The sequence below is a fragment of the Cinclus cinclus genome, chromosome 17, assembly GCF_963662255.1.
Source record: "Cinclus cinclus chromosome 17, bCinCin1.1, whole genome shotgun sequence".
Classification (NCBI taxonomy): domain Eukaryota; kingdom Metazoa; phylum Chordata; class Aves; order Passeriformes; family Cinclidae; genus Cinclus; species Cinclus cinclus.
The window spans coordinates 8,028,304-8,045,827 of NC_085062.1; the positions used below are offsets into that span (position 1 = coordinate 8,028,304).

A 17,524-nucleotide genomic window follows, 5' to 3' on the forward strand; every position below is an offset into this window, starting at 1 on the left:
GGTAAAAGATCTTGGAGTTTTCAGTTGTTTGTTGACTGCAGACTTGTCCTTTTGTCTTTTTCAGGGATGTTCACAAGCAGATAGCCATTGTTAGAGATGAGTCTTTGCAAACAATATTTTCAGGTAATAAAAAAGTCCTTTACTTACCTACCTTTGAGCCCACCTGTACTATTTAGTGCCATTTATGAATATGCTGAAATTTTATGAAACCTGAAAAGCCTAAACAATTTCTCTTCATTATTGTGTGATAAAGGGAAGTTCTTGAAATAAGTGATGACAGTATCAGTGAGTTGCAAACTCGTGTGGGATTCTGTAGCTTATAGTCTGCCATGTACCTGAATGTAGAAATTCAGTGTTGTGAAGATCACAAACTAATACTTAATGTAAATCTGCTATTACAGCAATTTCTCTGTGTAATTTGCATGTTTATTGTCTCAGTGATGAACAACAACTGATTAGCTTCTGATTCATTACTTAAAAATCTTCAATTTCAATCACTACAATATCTGGCACAACACAAATAATGAAAAAAGCAGAGTACATTAGCTTCTGTTTTAGCTTTAATCCATACAGTACTAATCCTAGAAACTGCTAGAAAGCAGTTGTACTAGAAGTTTGCAAATGTCATCATTCATCATTAGAAGTTACATGCACAAGCCTTGGACTTGGAATATGCTAGGAAATGAGACTCCAGCTATCCCACTTATACTGTGCTCTTAGAGAGCACACTTTTCTAAATACAATGGAGTTTATAATTTTAACTTAATGGGAAAAAGAAAGCTGGAGGCTTCTTGAGTTACAAAAGACATGGCAAAATTGCTGAAGGTTTTCCCCAGGTAAGGAGAATGTTCCTGATTAAGCCCATGTTCTGTATAAATTGCAGCATCAAGATTGATAATGTATTTTGCAAAATTGATGTTAATGCTACTGCACTGAGCCTGGTTCTTGCCATTATTAGCTTGTATCTTGACCTTCCTATCAGTGCTTGAGAGCAACATTGAACCTTTTTCTGTTGGCTGCTGTAACTCATAGTTAATGGTGGATACCATTTTTTACCATTATGAGTCTTAGGCAAGACTCCAAAAGAAGCACTTTGGTCTGATTTGACTTGCAGGAAGTGATGCAACTGTCTCTCAGATCTTGCTGACTCAGCATGGAATTCCTGTCATGAGCATGTCTGATGGGAAGGCATACTGCTTTAATCCTTCTCTTTCTACATGGTAAGTCATGGATTATTTCCTGCTTTTGCAACTCAGAGGAACTGATGTGTTCTGATTTACTGGGAAGGAATCATTCTGCCTCAGAGTCCTGGAAGAGTCATTACTAAACACAAGAAAAGGCTACACAAGAGTCTGTGTCTTGTTTGGGACCAAATAGGATTTCCCCATGGAAAGGCATAAGTACCTATGAAAAATTTCCATGGGTAAATTATTTACAGGGTCTTTCCAAAACAGGTTCTTTGTTGTCTTCCTGAGAAGAAAAAAACATGTTGTAATCCTAATATAATTGTTGTAATTAGTGTAATGAGCCTGTTGGATGAAAGGGCTTGTTGTTTTAATTCCTCCTTAGAATAATTGCTGTTACTCAACTACTCGAAGCAAATCCTCTGGAAAAGGAAAAATACCTTATTTGTTCCTTTTATTAAAGGAGTAAGGAGCAGGGGACAGGCTCTCAGCCATAATTCTGAATTTTCTGCTATTTCTTAGTTTGTACAACAGCTTGGGAAATACATAAAAGAGCAATCTTTAGTCATCATACAAATATAATCATGATAAAGAAGCCAAGGGCATTTTAAATATTTATACTGTTTTACTCCTGTGCTGTCTGAAGTCTAAACTTAGCATTGGTTTGAGCCACTCTTTCTCCTGGCATCTCAAGCCAGTGAAGATGATATCCTTAATTAGGTGTGGGAATGGCAGCTGTAATGTCATCTCCCTCCATATGAAGGGATAGCTGTAATTATGGAAAAGATTTTCAATATGTGTGTCTGGTGGTGGGGGAGACCTGACCTTATATTTTACCTGATAAGATAAAATCAAGTTCTTAAAGAGAAAGTCATTACCTGTGTTCACTCCAGGCATCATTCTGGGCCATGGCTTCTTATTAGATTGTAAAATGGCGAGGAGAAAGTTAATTTCCTTCCAAACTAATGGTAAATTATATAATTAATATTTTTAACTCCGGGGGTAGGAGGGACACAGCACAAGCAGAATTGCCACATGTAGTGGGAATAAGCAGGGTCCCTGGAATTCCTGAGCCTCTTCAGTGATATTTCTTTGGTTATCTGTGAAAACAAATCAGCTTTTGAGGCAGAACGGAGCTGCATCTGCTGACGTTGTGGTTTGCATTCCTCAGACTTGTTTTTTGGTTGTTTGCTTTTTTTCAGGAATCTTGTTTCTGACAAACAGGACTCTCTAGCACAATGTGCAGACTTCAGGACTAGTTTGCCATCCCAAGAAGCCATGCTGTGTTCTGGGCCCTTGGCTGTAATACAGGGACGCACATCAAAGTACGCACGCGCTGCTGTCGTGTCATCAGCATGTCTGGGGTTTGGCGTGTTCTTTATTCACATGCCTGAATCACTCAGTTACTTCTTGAAATGCCAGTGGCTCTGAAATGATCAGTCATTAAAACACCATACAGTGTTTTTTATGTTTATAGTCTGTATCTTAATGTTGTTACGAGACTGTGTGAGGAGCAGGAAAGCTTGCTCTAAATATAATCATTTTAAGGCTCCTCTTTATTGGATGAGTAAGGTATTGGACAATTCTGTTATGCTTTTATTAGCTAAAAACTGCAATTTTTTTTACAGTTTGCATTTTAATTTTTAGTTTACCAGCTTTCTGGAGTAGGCGTACAATTTTTGAGTTAGTTCAGTTGGCCTCAAAGAATCTATTTAGTGAAGTCTTTGAGAAAGTTGAGATGTTAGTCATCTAGTGAGTATTTTTAACATGTGAAAATACCACCAAGGAATTGTGTGAGCCAGAGCAGATTCCTATAGGTAGCTTAATAGCCCATCCTCACTTGGATTTGAATTAGATTTCCCAGGCAATTTCTTTGCTGTTTCTTCCCTTCACATCCAAGTTTAATTTTTTACAGAGAGAAACTGTTGTGGAGTTGTATGATTTTACTGCTGTTCTCTTAAAGGGAAGGGGAATTTGTTGTGAAAAACATCTGAAATATAAACAAATGAAACTCTCTTTTTGAGAGCCACAATAACAGAATAAAAAATCACCTTTTTGAAAAATGTTCTAATAGCTAGTTAGTTTTTTTCAAATTAGCTTTCTTATGACAATGTGTTTATATGCAAGAAATCCTTTAAATGCTTTATAACTCGTGTCTCTGAAAGATCAGTGCAGTATAGTTAGCACTACAAAAATATATATTCCTTAAATTTGTATCTGATTTTATGGTATGTTAATCTGTTTTGGTTTTGCAGTTCAGGAAGGCAAGCTGCAAGATTGTTCTCCATGCCTCATTTAGTGCAACAAGAAACAACACTTGCATACCTGGAGAACCAGATAGCAGCAGCACTTATCTTACAATCCAGTCACGAATATCACCACTGGCTCCTTATCTATGCACGGTACCTAGTTAATGAAGGTGAGACCTGGCAGCCTCTGGTACTTCTCTGCAGCTCTGATGGGCTTCTGAGAAACACTCTGTTCATGTCATGTGTATGTATGATTGCCCTTAACGGCCTCCTTTCAGCACTTGGCTTCTGGATTTGGGGTTTGCTTAAAACCAAAACAAATTGCATTTGCTTCTGCAGTGCTCACTCCTCAGGAGTCCTGTTTTGACACAGTGACTGGGAAGAGACTGTGGTCTGGGGGAGCAGTGCCATCTGCAGACTCCATTAATGGCAATTGCATTGTAAAAAGGCCCAGTGGTCTGTCGGGCACATCCTAGGTATTGTCTGGCAGCAGCTACAGATGCTTCAGGGAAACCAGCAGCACCTTGTAAAATGCATGACCCTCCTCAGCCAGCTGACAATTGCTGCCTGATGTGAGATGGAGGGGTTGCTCAGTCTCTGACACTTTGTACCCGAGCACATAAAATTGCAAAGAATTTGCTTGTATTGCTTGCACTTTTTTACCTTCTAAAATTTCAGTTGTACTGGTGAGTTCCACGGATTAAATTCTGTGAGAAAAAAAACACACAAGAAAGGTTCCTTATGTCTATTTTATATTTAAATACACTTTATGCTATTATGTTAAATAAGGTTAACCAACTGACTGGATTCTAAAGATCTCTGTTGTATGTCTGCCTGTCAACATTCGTAATTTAGTAGTTCCCTTTGTATTAATTCAGCCTTACTGCTCACCTTGCATAATCATTCTGCACAGAGGGAAATGAAATGGTTTGTGTTACACTACCTAATAGGTGTTGGCAGAATTAAAATCAAACTCATTAATTCTTGCCTTTTGACCCTTACCTTATTTAACAAGAGAGCTTGATGAACTGTGTGTGGTTCTCTCTGTCCTTCCCCAGTTAAAATTAAAATATTCATTTTGGATCATATGTTAAAGAGATGGTTGTACTTTTAATAGCCTGCATGCACTGGGTTTCTCTGGCACCTCCAAATGTTGCTGCCTCCAAATGCTGCATCCATGGATGGATGGATAGATAGATGGATAGATGTCACAAAAACTGCTTTGCCAGATGTGTATTGCTGCTTCACTAGTTTTCTGGAGCTGCTGAACTTTGAAAATTGCACATCATATTATTGACCCTTTATTCTTATCATTATTTCAACATCTACTGAATTTTAATCTGTTAAAATATTTGATCTGTTGTATGTTGATTAGCACGTTACTCTTGATTAGATTTTGTTTCTTGCAGTGGAATTCCCCCCTCTGATTTTTGGGTAAATAAAGGTGGCCCAGAAACTGTGTGTGGTTTTATTAAAGGTGTTTTGGTTTTTTAAAAGTTGGTATGTTTGTGTGGGAGGGGAGAGTGAGGTTGAGATCACAGCAGCTCTTAAAACAAGCTGGAGTAATTACTTCAGACTTCAGTTTTTCTCCCTGTTGTAGATCATCTTTAGTAGTGGATTTGGTTTTGAGAACCTTAAATAAGACCCTTCAGAGCTCTAAAAATCATCTTACATTTCCAAAAAATTGCTGTAAGAATATAAATTTCCAGTAATTAATGTTTTGGGCATTATTTTATTCCAGATACTTGTAGTTCTTTCCTAAATGTTGTCTGCTACATTCAGGAGTGGTTATATGTAGTGAAATGCTGTCAAATGTGACTTTATTTCTGACTGTCTCCAGGGTTTGAATATCGTTTGAGAGAATTATGCAAGGATTTACTGGGTCCAGTTCATTACTCAGCTGGAAGTCAGTGGGAATCAACAGTTATGGTAAGTCCTGAAAATGGTTTAATGAAGAACAAGGAAGAGTTTCCCATAAAAATTACAGGGCATTATCCTTTCCATATTCTTCTCTGATCACATAAACAGGCTTTCTCCCATTGCACTGAAATTTATTCCATATGTAACCACAGGCAAATGTTTCTTGTCCCAGTGTCAGCTCTGGTGCTGCCTTGAGTATCACAGAGATGAGGGAGAGTTGCATGTGCAGCTCTCCACATTGTTCAGAGAGCAGCTTTGAAACAGGGACATGCCAAAGACATTTCTTCCCTCTCAGAACATAGCCTGGAGTCTGGAGCTGCAGAGGCTGCTCCAGCTTCATGAGTACATAAATGTAAAGACAGTTTTTATTCTGGGATTCATGGAAGCTGAGTGAGAACATAAAATACACAGCTCTCTCTAGGCAGGAAAGAGGGCATAAATCTTAGAGAGCTCTATGGAACATATTAATGATAACAAACAATAGATTCTGAGGATGCTTTTGTGTTTTCTGTGCAGGGTTTACGAAAGAGAGAGCTATTGAAAGAGCTTCTTCCTGTTATTGGACAGAACCTCCGCTTCCAGAGGCTTTTCACAGAGTATCAGGAGCAACTGGACATCTTGAGAGACAAGTAGCATGTCCCCAGATTTTCCCTGTGGGGCCTGGTCTGAGAGAAACTGCTGAACAGCATTAACCAGAGACAAAAGAGGAGTGAGAGCCCGGGCAGTGGGGACACTCCTGAAGAAGGGCTGTGCCGCAGAGGTCCCAGTGGATTCCTGGAAATGATGAGTGGAGGAGCTCGACAGTTTCCCGAGTGAAACTTGACCATTGAAGCTGTGACCTCTGTTTCTATGGAAAGTCATGGATATGTACTTCAGGGGGATCCTTTTGGATCTGGATCTCATTTAATATTAAAACTAGCTGAGAACTGTTTGTGCGGTTTCTTGGATGTCCTGTGAAAAGCACAGTGATTCAGAGTACACTGAACAGCATATTTAACCCTGTTTAGGGTTTTTTGCCTGAGGATTTATTGAGGCTCAACACTATATTAAATTAGATGAATGAGCCACGTAAAAAGAAATTTCATAAATATTAAGGTATTATGCAGCCAATAGACTCTTTCCTGTGAATATAATAATAATAATAATAAGAGGCTGTTCTAACACATGGACTATTTTTGTACTAGAATTTGCTAACTTGTAATATGGAATTTTATTTGGTCAATAATCAGGCTATCGCTACAAAGTCATCTTGTAGGAGTTTAATTACAAAGGCTATGTTTCAAAGTCAGTCTACCAAATTAACATGTCATCATCAGGTTTTTAATTTTTCAATGTTTGTAAAAGGCATTTTGGTGGGAGGGGGAGGGATACAATGGGGTGGCTCTTTTTGTAAGTACAAAATAAAAGAACATTGCTTGGTTTAAAAAAAAAAACAAAAAGCAAAAACATGGTCTTGAATTATTACAAAGAGCACAGGCATCTCCAGGAATGTCAACACAGGCTCAATCATGGTAACGAGTCTGGAAAGAAAGAATTCTGTCTGGATGATCTTCCTTCTGAAAATGTGATCAGACAAGTGCTGGTGATGTCTGTGGACAGCTACAGCATTTGTCCCTGGAGCCCATCTCTGCCGAGGGAGCAGGAGCTGTGTGGGAATGTTCATCACCTCAGAGCCAAAGGGGCTCCCCTCACACTGACCAGAGTGCCTGCTCTGCAGCAAGGACGGAGCTTCCTGCAGTTATGGCCACGTTCCTTGGGGAGTGCCTTTGGAATTCCACTGAGAAGAAATCAAGTTGTTTTCCCGGAGTGCACTTGGTGCTGGGAAAGGAGCAAGTGAAGGTGTTGGTTCTTTGCAGGCCCTGCCTCAATGCCTCGCTTTGAAATGTTTTGGAGTAAGAAAATCAAAATTATTAAGTGTATTTAAACCTTTGTAAAAGGCAGTTTCTCCCCTAAACCTCTAACAAACAATATCCTTCACCCTCAGCCTGGAGAAGGAGTAGCTGTGCTGCTGTGGCCAAAGGGTCTGATAGTGAGAACCAGTTGTAATGTTGTAAATAATTTATTTGCTGTTGCTAATTAGACTACACTCGTGGGAAGAAGTATTCTGTTGCTCAGAGGAGAACTGTAATATAGAATAATGGACTTTCAGAAATCGTTTAGTACAGAAATCGTTTAGAGCAGGTTGTGCTCACCTTGTGCTCACGGATGCAGCCAAGGAGCAGCTGCTGGGATGAAACCAGGAGCTGAACACCAACCTCTGCTGCAGTCAGTGGGAGTCTGGCTATCCACTGCCATGGATGGTGCTCCAGTGGCTCTGTAGGCAGCTGCCAGAGCGATGCTTTAACAAGGAAAGAAAAAAGGAGCATGAATGGATTTGGAGGTGTTTGATAAGTGAAAGCTCCAGGACAACTGGCTGTTTCCTCCTAAAGGGATCTGGGCTGTGTCCATCCTCTGTTCAGCCTTGTGCTGTTCACAGCAGCCTTGTAGTGAAGGCTCTTTAATGGGATTTAAAGCTAATTATCTAAAGGACAGTAAATTCTTTGTCCTTTAGGCTTTGAAGAGACACCAAAATATTTTTTGTGAACAGCTGTATCCATAGTAACACACCAAGTAGGTTTATTCTACCCATTTTTTTTCCTTGGGAGGTTCTGTCACTGCCCAACAGACCAGGAATACAAAGATTTTAAATTCCAGGCAAGAAAACATGTTTTAGTGAAGCGGAATCCCTGGAAGGCCGCTCGGAGGTCCCACCAACCTCGAGGCCCCGGAACGCTCCTGCCGCCGCCGGTGTTTCCGCACCGCGGCCGTTCCCCGGCGCACCCGGCGGAAGGCGAGGCGCGGGCGGGCCTGAGGCGAGGCGCGGGCCGGGCGGGTTCAGCCGCCACCATGGGCAAGCGGCAGCACCAGAAGGACAAAATGTGAGTGTGGGGCGCGGCGCGGGGGGGCCGGGCTGTGCGGGGCCGTGTCTGTGCTGTGCCTCAGTGACTCCCCCCCCCCGTCTCGCAGGTACATCACGTGCGCCGAGTACACGCAGTTCTACGGCGGCAAGAAAGCAGGTAATGGAAGCACGGGCCCCTGCCTCAGAGCCCCGGGGCAGCGGGTGCTGAGCTCCGACCCCCGGGCTGGGCAGGAGCCCGTGGTACTGCTCGGAAATGCCGCGTTTCTGGCCAGATGAGCGTCCCCGCCCTCCGCCGGCTCTGTGCCCGCTGCTGGGGCAGAGCCCGAGTGTTAATTACCGCATTTAAACTCGGCGCTGTCGGTCCGTCCGAGCTCTGCTTGCTTTGGTCTTTTTCCGGCAGTGTAACTTTAGTTCAGAAATTTTAGTCAGAGTTTCGCAAACTTTAGGGTATTTATCCTTGTCATCAGTAAGTTGCCACCGTTCATGTAGCAATATGTAACTTTCAAGTGTTTCTTTGTTATCTAGAATACATGAATTTATTCAGTTCTGTTGTGTGGGTTTTCTTTCTCCATAAACAGACCTTCCACGAACAAATTTTAGACGTTTATCATTTGATCACTGCAGGTAAGACAACAAATTTACATTATCATAATTTAATGACATATCTGTTTATCAGGCTGTTGAAACTGAGCTAAAGCCCTGTTCTTTTGAGGCAGTTACTTTCATTGACTTGTGCCTGCTGTGGCACTACTGTGGTAAAAAAAAGTTGAATAAGAACTGAAACAGAGTCTGCGTGACCCACAGTCAGTGTCTGCAGAGGTTGGAGCTGATGGCTGAAAGGATACACAAGTGATGAAATAATGCAGAACAATTACTGTGTACATCCCAGTCTTTCAAATCTGTGTCATCAGGGCTCAAATCTGCTTGTCTCTGCTCAGCATGTGCTTGGTCAGTCACTCATCTTGCTAAGATAGAGATTAGGGTGGATTGAAGAATATTTCTGTTATTTTTTTCTATGTAGCGTTTACTGCTTGAAGTGCAGGAGAGAAGGAAGAGAATTGGTAGGAGTGGGTTAGAAATCCTTGTAAATTTGGTAGTTCAGGAAGTTGCCTCCCACACCTATGAGCTAACAGCTGCCAGGGTTGTGGAACATCCCTAACTGGGGATGCTGAATGTGATTGCCAGTTACATCATGATTTCCAGCTGCTTTTGCTAACAAGATTGTGTTCTCTTTTCTCTAGTTTGTCACTGCAGCCATTTGAATATCCAGTTTGCACACCAGATGGGACAGTCTTTGACATCCTGTAAGTTCTTTTCTGTGCTTAGCTTTATTTTTGTGTTGTTGAACTGGTTACAGCTGTGTAACCATCATTTGGTCTTAGCAAGTGGACAAAAACAGTCATGGCCATCAGTAGAGGTTTCTGATGGTGCTTGTCATGAATTACTTTATCCCTCCTCTTTTCAGGAGCATTGTACCTTGGATAAAGAAATATGGAACCAATCCAATCACAGGAGAAGTAAGTAATGATGGGTGGATTCATGTCATATCTTTTCTTTCTTTATGCTCAGTTTTTTATTTAATGTACTAGAGAAGCAAAAGTGCCTTAGTGAAAGCAAGAAGTCGAATGGGAGTACAGTTTTGAGGATGTGTGGAAGGAAGGAGAGCATTACCACTATTTATCTTTTGTAATCTGATTTAAGTAGGACAGAGGTGAGTGGTTCATTTCTATGAACTCCCAGGGTATCTTGCCTCCCTTCCAGCAGTTTCATAATGAACATCTGTACAGATGGAAATACAAACTGTTGTTAATGCTGGTGGCTGCCCAGAAAGCCTGACTGGTCATTGATGGAAAAGACTCTGCTGCCTCATATAAGCACAATTCTGGTCCCTACAGGGCAAGGGGCTGGCACCTCTCCATTTGGGACTAAATTTGCAGCAATGTTTCCTAACCCAAAGGATATTAGGCATCGTGCAGATTAAGGAGATTAATAGATGATATTATGAATGGTAAGATTACCCTACAAAATCTTTTGAGTTATCCTGACAGTATATTTCAGAAAGCTTCTGTCTTGGTGGCTCACTGTGAGAGAAACTTCTGTGGGTTTCTCCCCCCGTTTTCTGCATAAATGATAATTGTGAAGGGATTGCTTTCTGTAGCAGCATGAAGTTGTAAAACACTGAATAAACATGAAGTATAGGAAATATTTCCATGCTGGAATTATCTTTTTTTCTGATATGTTAAAGTGCATTGTTTATGAGGGCATAGAGGAAAGTTTTAAGCAAGAAGCAACTGAGATTGATTTTTTTCCTTCAGTGTGTGCAGTTACTTCTCCAGACACTGGGTGGCAGCCATTGCCCAGGATTGGGGAGGTTTGCCACTGGCTCTGGGCTGTGAGATTCCTTCTGAAATATCTTGTGTTTGATTAAAGATTTTTCCCATCAGACAGATATGAGGAAAAGCTGAATACAGATACAATGTTCCAAACTCTAAACATCAGCAGCCTGGCTGAGGTTTAATATCTTCCTGCAGGTGTATTTGTGCAATGGTGAGATGATTGAAGGTCTTTCTTCACATGTGAAGAAGCCAGTGTGTTGTTGAGAAGAAATGAAATTACAGCTATTTAATTTGTTTTTGCCAGCCTCTCACCACCTTGCTGCTCTCTGCATTGGTTGGGAGTTTTTGGGGTGTTGCCAGATCAGGCTTTTTCACTCAGAGCAGCTCATTGCTGACTATGAGCCATGATGGGATTTAAAATTGCGTTGAGTAAGTGCTAAGCAAGAAGTGTAACGTGCCTGACTGTGTTGTGTAATGGAGAGAGAGGGAAACTGTGCAGAATATGCTTGGTGAACTGTAAGTGCTTAAAAGAAGTCAGGCCTTAAGACCTGTTTGTTTACCAGCCTTGTGCTTCTGCAGTTGATCTGTAGTGCTCTTCCAGCTCTCCTCCATGTGCATCCCCCCCATTTTTCTCTGTATCACTGTCTGGGGAGCCCTTTCTTCCCCCCCTCTTGTTCTGTGGTGGACTGGTGCTGTACAGCTCTCTCCTCCACAGGACTAAGGTGTTCCAGCTGAATTGGAAGAAAAAGGAGACACTTGATCTCCAGAATAGCACACAGCCCTGGTGAATCCAGCCCTGTGGAGCTCTAAGTTGGAGTGGGGGATTGTAATTTAGGCTTTGTTTCCCAGGGGTAGCTCAGGTTTTTGGAAGAGGAGGGTGACATTGGGCAGGAATGGGATAGGAGTGCTGGGATAAGACAGGGTAGGTGGCAGAGGAAGTCAGTGAATTGAGCTTGTGCATCTCTGGATGGTTCTGTCCTCTATTGAATCTGTCACTGCGTGTGCACCCTCTGTTCCCTGTGCAGCTTGTTCATGGAAACCAGAAAGTATCTTTTGTAATGAACTGGTGACTTGGAGAAACTCAGGACTCTGGGTTTATTTAGAAAGGAATTGAGCCAGATTAGCTGCAATGCCACGTTGTGTACACGAACTTACGGGGTTACTTTGCACAGGTTGGTGATGAGGCTCTGGAGAATTTTTTCATTTGTTTGTCTTGAAGTAAAAAATAGTAATGAAACCCTTAGTGGCTTGTACTTCTCTAATTGTGGTTTGCTACAGGACAGATGCTTTAGAGAAGTCAATAGACTACTTGGAAATGGGATGTTAATGGTGCACTCTTGGCACTCACTAGTTCTGTCTTGTTTCTGAAGTGGACCCCTCAGTGGACAACTGGAGAGCCTTGCAGTCATTAATATATTTATCTTTGCTGTGCACCAGGGGGTAGGACTGTGCTAGTCTTCTATTAATTGGATGTCTGTGAACTGATCTACAAGGGACTTCTCTGATTCTTCTGAATCCTGAACTGTTGGACTAGTCTTTGTTTTTAAAGAAATGCTGCAATGCAAATCACTGTTGACCTTTGTCTGGAATTTACCATGAGCTATTATAGAAAGGAACTTTAGATTTATTCCCCCACCCCCTTTTTAACAATGCATGTGGTAAAAAATGCTTGTTTTACTTCTACAGCAATAATTTGGGAAGAAGCAGTGAATTTCTCGCAGCTAAACTAGAGTCTGTCAGTTGGCATTGTCTCACTTTTTTTGTCAGCTTTGTCAGGATACTGGCCTGGCTTATCCTTACACTAAAATTGCATAAAATAATGTGGAAAGTGATAGTTAGCTCATTCCTTTTTACTGACAACAGCACTTTGGCTTCTTGGGCTTGCAGAGAATTGCAGTCTTGCCAGGACGTTTCATGTAGTGACGTTCTGACAGCCTGACCAGCATGCCCACAAGAGGCAGCCAACTGGGCTCAGGATACTTGTTTCAAGGCCAGAGAATGTCTGGTTGGTTGGAATCTCAAATATGAACAGATGATAGATCAGCGTGCCTTTTGACAGGAATTTGAAGGAAATAGGTTTTCTTTGTTGCATGGATATGTTCTATGTGGGCTGAGCTATTTTTCCCCCTGTGCATTGTAATGTGTCTGATGTCAATACCTATTTTTTCCACTCTGGTTCAGTGACATTCTGACTGTGTGTGGGCAGGCCAGGTTGTTGTGGCTGTACTTTCAGCTCCTATCAAGGCTCTGTAACCTTGGGCAAATATCTGTTCCCTTGTCTCTAAAGCTACTGCCTTTGTCCCTGGTTCCCCCTTTTCTGTGGGAATTTAATTCTTTTGGACACTGGAAAGCCAGTTAATTTGATTCAGTCCAGTTAATTTAGCCTGGCCTATGAGTCAGGTTAGAAGACCTAAAGATGCCATGTAGTGGATTTATGAGACTGAGAGTCACATTTCTGGTCTGAATGAGACAGAACAGAATTTGTGTTGTGCCCTGCCTCGTGCAAGGTTAGGATCCAGATCTGCAGGCCAGGGATGGCATTTTCTTAAGCATCACAAGGTTTTAGCTTCTCACTGTGTTAAGAAGGAAATTTTTTATTAAATCTGAGTGTCTTTTACAGGTTAGAAAAGCCTTTTGTTTAGTCTGCCTCTGAAGATAATCATAAAGAGGAGTCTGATGCATATGATGAAGTAATAGAAGGCAGAGCCACTGACATGGAAAATGACAACCAGCTTTGGAGTCACAAGGCTAAAAATCCCTGACTTTTCCCAGTGAGACATCTGCCTTTTAAAAAGAGAGAGCTAGACACAAAGCTTTGCTCTGTGTACAATGTAAATATTTGCTGGTTTTCTCCCATAGTCTTTAATGCTGTATTTACCAAATAAAGCTGACTTGGGGTGAAATTATGACTAACATGATCAAATAATAATGGCAGTACAGGTGCCTGGTTCCTGCAGTAAGCCTGTCTGATCAGGGCTTTGGAAGCATCAGAGGGCTTGTACCTGAAATGCCCTGCAGCAATGACAGCCTGCTGTGGACATCTCCTCCCTCTAGCACTGCTCACTAGGAATGTAAACAGTGCCCTTTTTTTCAATCATTTGTTTGAAGCAAGGTTGGTAAGATGATGCTTGCCATAATAATTACAGGCACTTTCAAAACCTGTAACTTCTTACCCACAAAAGAAAAAAATTGCAGTTAAATCTGTTATTTCAAAACTTGGAAAATCATTCTCAAATACATTCCTTCAACATATTTATCTTCCAAATGCTGGTGGCTATTGTTACTTCATTTTGTTTTGAAATCATGATTTCTCTTTGATTTGGTCAAGTAGATTTCAGTGAATTTCATACATCCCATAGAAATCAGTTGCTGGTTTTGCAGTGAAGCTTGCTGACCTGGTATAATGAAGAGGACATGAAGAAGATTACTTCTTTTACTACTAGTTTGTCAATCCCACTTAAAAAATGAACAAACAACCTTACAATGCTTTTTTTAAAATGCACTAAAAAAGTCTTTGGCTACCTTAGTAAGGGAAATCCTGTCTGAAAGGATGCAGAAATTGGAGCAAAGGTGACACTTCCTTAAACATGAAAGTGTTTTTAGCAAGTGTTTGTATTTTGAAAGCACAGAGATAGAAATAGAAAAGATTGATAATTGTTTCTTCACCTGGGGAGTGAACATAATGAGAAACAGGGCTTAGGTATTTTTTTTTTATTTTTGCAATATTCTGAATAAAGAAACTGTAGAGTATGAGAGGTGTGGGAAATACCAAGTAGGAATAGGTGTTAAAGTACAGTTTAAGTTCCAGCCAGGACTTTATGGTTCACTACAAATTGCTTTCCACCTCTGTCACACAATCAGTGCAGGGTCCCTGTGATTCAGGAATGGATTCCTGAAAGTGGGTTGGATGAGCTTCACATATTACTGAGTCAGAGGTGTTGAGACCACAGTCACAGAAAAAACTTATCCAACCCTGAGTCAAGTGGAGCAGGTGGGCCTGAACTGGGAGGAGGACAAGTTCCAATTTCCTGTGACCCTTACTGGCTAATTCATCAGTGACAGTGGCTTTTAACTCAGTTCATATTGTCTGTGAGGTAATTTACTGCAGATTGCTGCTTTAATTGTGTTGTTCCAGGTGTGTTTCTAGATAATGAGCAGCAAATAATGGATGTCATGAGACAAAACCCTGTGGTTTGAAGGTGCCCTCTCTCAGGGCAGTGTAGCAGTGTACAGTCAGGAAAATGCAGTAGCCATAGGTAATGTTCAGTAGGATGCACTTGCAGAGTGTTTGTTGAGACCTTTCTGTAACCTGGTGGTTTTGTTACCTCACGATTCTGATGATCATCTCAAAAATGGTACATTGAAGCTGGAGTCAGATTTTCCTTGTGCTTTTTCATCTTTTTGTCTTGAGAAGTTTTCTTACTTTCTGTTTCCAAAGAGATTGCGCTTACTTTTAGCATTTTTTGTCTGGATACAAAATACCAGCTGGAAAATGCTGTGGAGACATCCACAGGCAGGCTATGTCCACATCAGTTTTCTATATGTAGAGTGCTGAGACTGTCTAATTAAGAGTTAAATAGTTTGACCAGTTGAGGTGGTTTTCATTATGTAGAATTTAGGAGTGAGTCATATCCCTCTCACTTTGTTTTTTTCCTCAACATCAGAGGACAGCACCTGAAATCCAAGTAGTCTGCTGTGTTTTCTCCTTAGGGCTTTGGAAATGAGTGATCATTTAGGTGGATCAGTAACTGCAGATCTCATTTGGGTGTAATATGAGTGATGTATAAATGAGAATTTTAAGTTTTCTCTAGAGAACTGCTTTCACGTACATGTCAGAAGAAGTTGGCACATCTTCAGCTTTGAAATTCAAAGTATATTAATTTGTCTGATGCAATTCAGTCAGGTCTTCAGATATTGCATAAGTTTAAATGTCAATTTCCCCCTTTTTTCCCCTTTTGTTAAACTTACCATATATTTTCTATATTTTTGAAGTGAGGATTTTTTTCTTGTTTATTTGTATGAAAAGTTTCAGTGTGGGGTGGGAATACAGTTTTGTTCTGGGTGAGTAATAGCTTATTACAGAGCAGAGAACAAAGCTTACAGAAATAAAGCCAAGGGAAGCTTTGTTGTTGAAAAATGATTCAGACAAATCCATCTTGGATTTTGTATGTTGCAGAAAGAGGAGTGAAATGATCAGGAACAGAAAACTGGAAGACTTTCTGAAGTCTTCAGCTCTCTCAGTCTGCTTTGCAAACTGCATGCTCTGTCCCAAACCAGTGTTTGCTTCTGGCCTGCTATGGCTGCTGAGAGCTTCTGCTGATGGTTTTTCATCTGATACAAATCTTCTGTTAATTTTGGGTTTGACCAACTTAGTCTCGTTTGTATTGGAGCCAAAATTGTGCCTCTCTCTGTTAGTGTTTACAGCTGGGTATTTGGCATGGAGAAATTTAATGTTTCCTTGACATTCTGTTGTTGAGACTTGTATTTTCGTCTCAGATGTTCTTCATTCCTTTAAGTTCCCCATACCCTACATGGTCACAGTTCTCCTGCACATCTGTTAAATTTTAATTTATCTTCTTTGAGCAGAGTTAATCTTAATCATACACAGTAAATGCTGTGTGAATGGCTGGTTCAGTGGTGGGAATATTTTTATATCCTGAAATACTTTGATAATATTTGATATATTACACATGATAGTGTAAAACCAAAAAACGTTTCCATGTATGAGTTGGGACAGGAAGGGTGCTTTGAGAAAATGAGAATTTGTTGCATTTTCTTTTGGTAGGCTGGGTCATTTCAGAAGCAGGTACTTATAAATAAGTTAGCGTTAGCCAGGATGAGCAGTAGTTCTTACTTTTCTGGTTTTTTTGTTATTTCCAGTTGAATGTTGCTGCTGTATTTCTGTGGGCAGTAGCAGCCTTTCAGACATGGATTGGTTACAGCTGTTATCATTAAGCAACTCTCTCCAGGTGCATTTTTGTCTGGGGCAGCAGACACAGGCTGGTGCTCAAATGCCCAGAATTCACTTTGAACGAGATGAACTCTTCAATATGCAGCAACTGAGCCATGTCGTCTTACCTCATTGGCCTCAGAAATTATTAGCTTTTAGTCAACACTCTAGATGAGTTAATATTTGACTAGTGACCATAAATTTTCAAGGCCCCTGGATAGAAACATAAGAGGACATAATTTCTGCCCTGAGGAATGGCTGGGAAGTCATGTGTCATAACGAAATGGTCATAAAACACAGGGGTGATCAAGGGGATGAAAATCCCACTGAGTTGTATCCTGGCAGATAACTCCTTCTTTTGTTGGGTTTTCTGAAAATTTCCCTCTCTCCTTTGTTGCTGACAAACATGGATAGTTGGTTCTCCCTTTTCCAGAGTTGGCTGTGTGTTTTACAGCAGTGTACCCAGCACTACTATGAGTTAGCCTTTATCTGTCCTATAAAGGGGATTTATTTTTCAATTCCCTGTATCTTTGAGAAGCAGTGAGGGCAAAGAAGATGAGATTTGCTTCTACTTACTGTTCAAGGGCTTTATCAAAAGAAGACGTTTAAAACCCTCCAGTGTCATGAGTCACTGGCCAAGCTGCTGCTCCTCTTTCACACCTTGCTGACTGTGGTGGTGGTGGGCAGTGTTTGATCCAGTAACCCACGTCTGAGCACAGGCAGATAAATGTGTCTACCATTATTTCTAATACATTATGTCCCTTACAGCAAAAAAGTATTTACATCTAGGTTTTACAGACTGAACAGATGGTCTCTTCTTTTCCTTTTCTGTGTTTTGGTGTAAGTGTGCACATTGGATGGGATTTTGTGACTGTGACACTTGAAAAACTAGCAGCTGTGAAGCGCTCTAGCCTTAAATGAGATGCAGCATGAGGTTTCCCAGAGATCTTTACTGTTTTTCACTAAAATTGGAGACTAGATTTTTG

The 17,524-nt window shown here is 40.9% G+C and overlaps 2 protein-coding genes across 2 annotated transcripts in view; both read left to right on the top strand.

Annotated features, from left to right (window-relative positions):
* The window catches only part of LOC134050951 (protein HIRA), a 32,389-nt gene extending 26,105 nt beyond the window's left edge, over positions 1-6,284 (top strand). Inside the window, exons 20-25 of the mRNA XM_062504395.1 lie at positions 65-123; positions 1,115-1,220; positions 2,387-2,509; positions 3,440-3,603; positions 5,274-5,362; positions 5,870-6,284. Of these exons, the coding sequence (XP_062360379.1) occupies positions 65-123; positions 1,115-1,220; positions 2,387-2,509; positions 3,440-3,603; positions 5,274-5,362; positions 5,870-5,986 (658 nt within the window). The 3' untranslated portion in view covers positions 5,987-6,284. The remainder of the gene's footprint in view (positions 1-64; positions 124-1,114; positions 1,221-2,386; positions 2,510-3,439; positions 3,604-5,273; positions 5,363-5,869) is intronic.
* Positions 6,285-8,190: 1,906 nt separating this feature from the next.
* PPIL2 (peptidylprolyl isomerase like 2) overlaps positions 8,191-17,524 on the top strand; it is a 67,311-nt gene continuing 57,977 nt past the window's right edge. Inside the window, exons 1-5 of the mRNA XM_062504082.1 lie at positions 8,191-8,271; positions 8,360-8,409; positions 8,831-8,876; positions 9,494-9,556; positions 9,718-9,769. Of these exons, the coding sequence (XP_062360066.1) occupies positions 8,240-8,271; positions 8,360-8,409; positions 8,831-8,876; positions 9,494-9,556; positions 9,718-9,769 (243 nt within the window). The 5' untranslated portion in view covers positions 8,191-8,239. The remainder of the gene's footprint in view (positions 8,272-8,359; positions 8,410-8,830; positions 8,877-9,493; positions 9,557-9,717; positions 9,770-17,524) is intronic.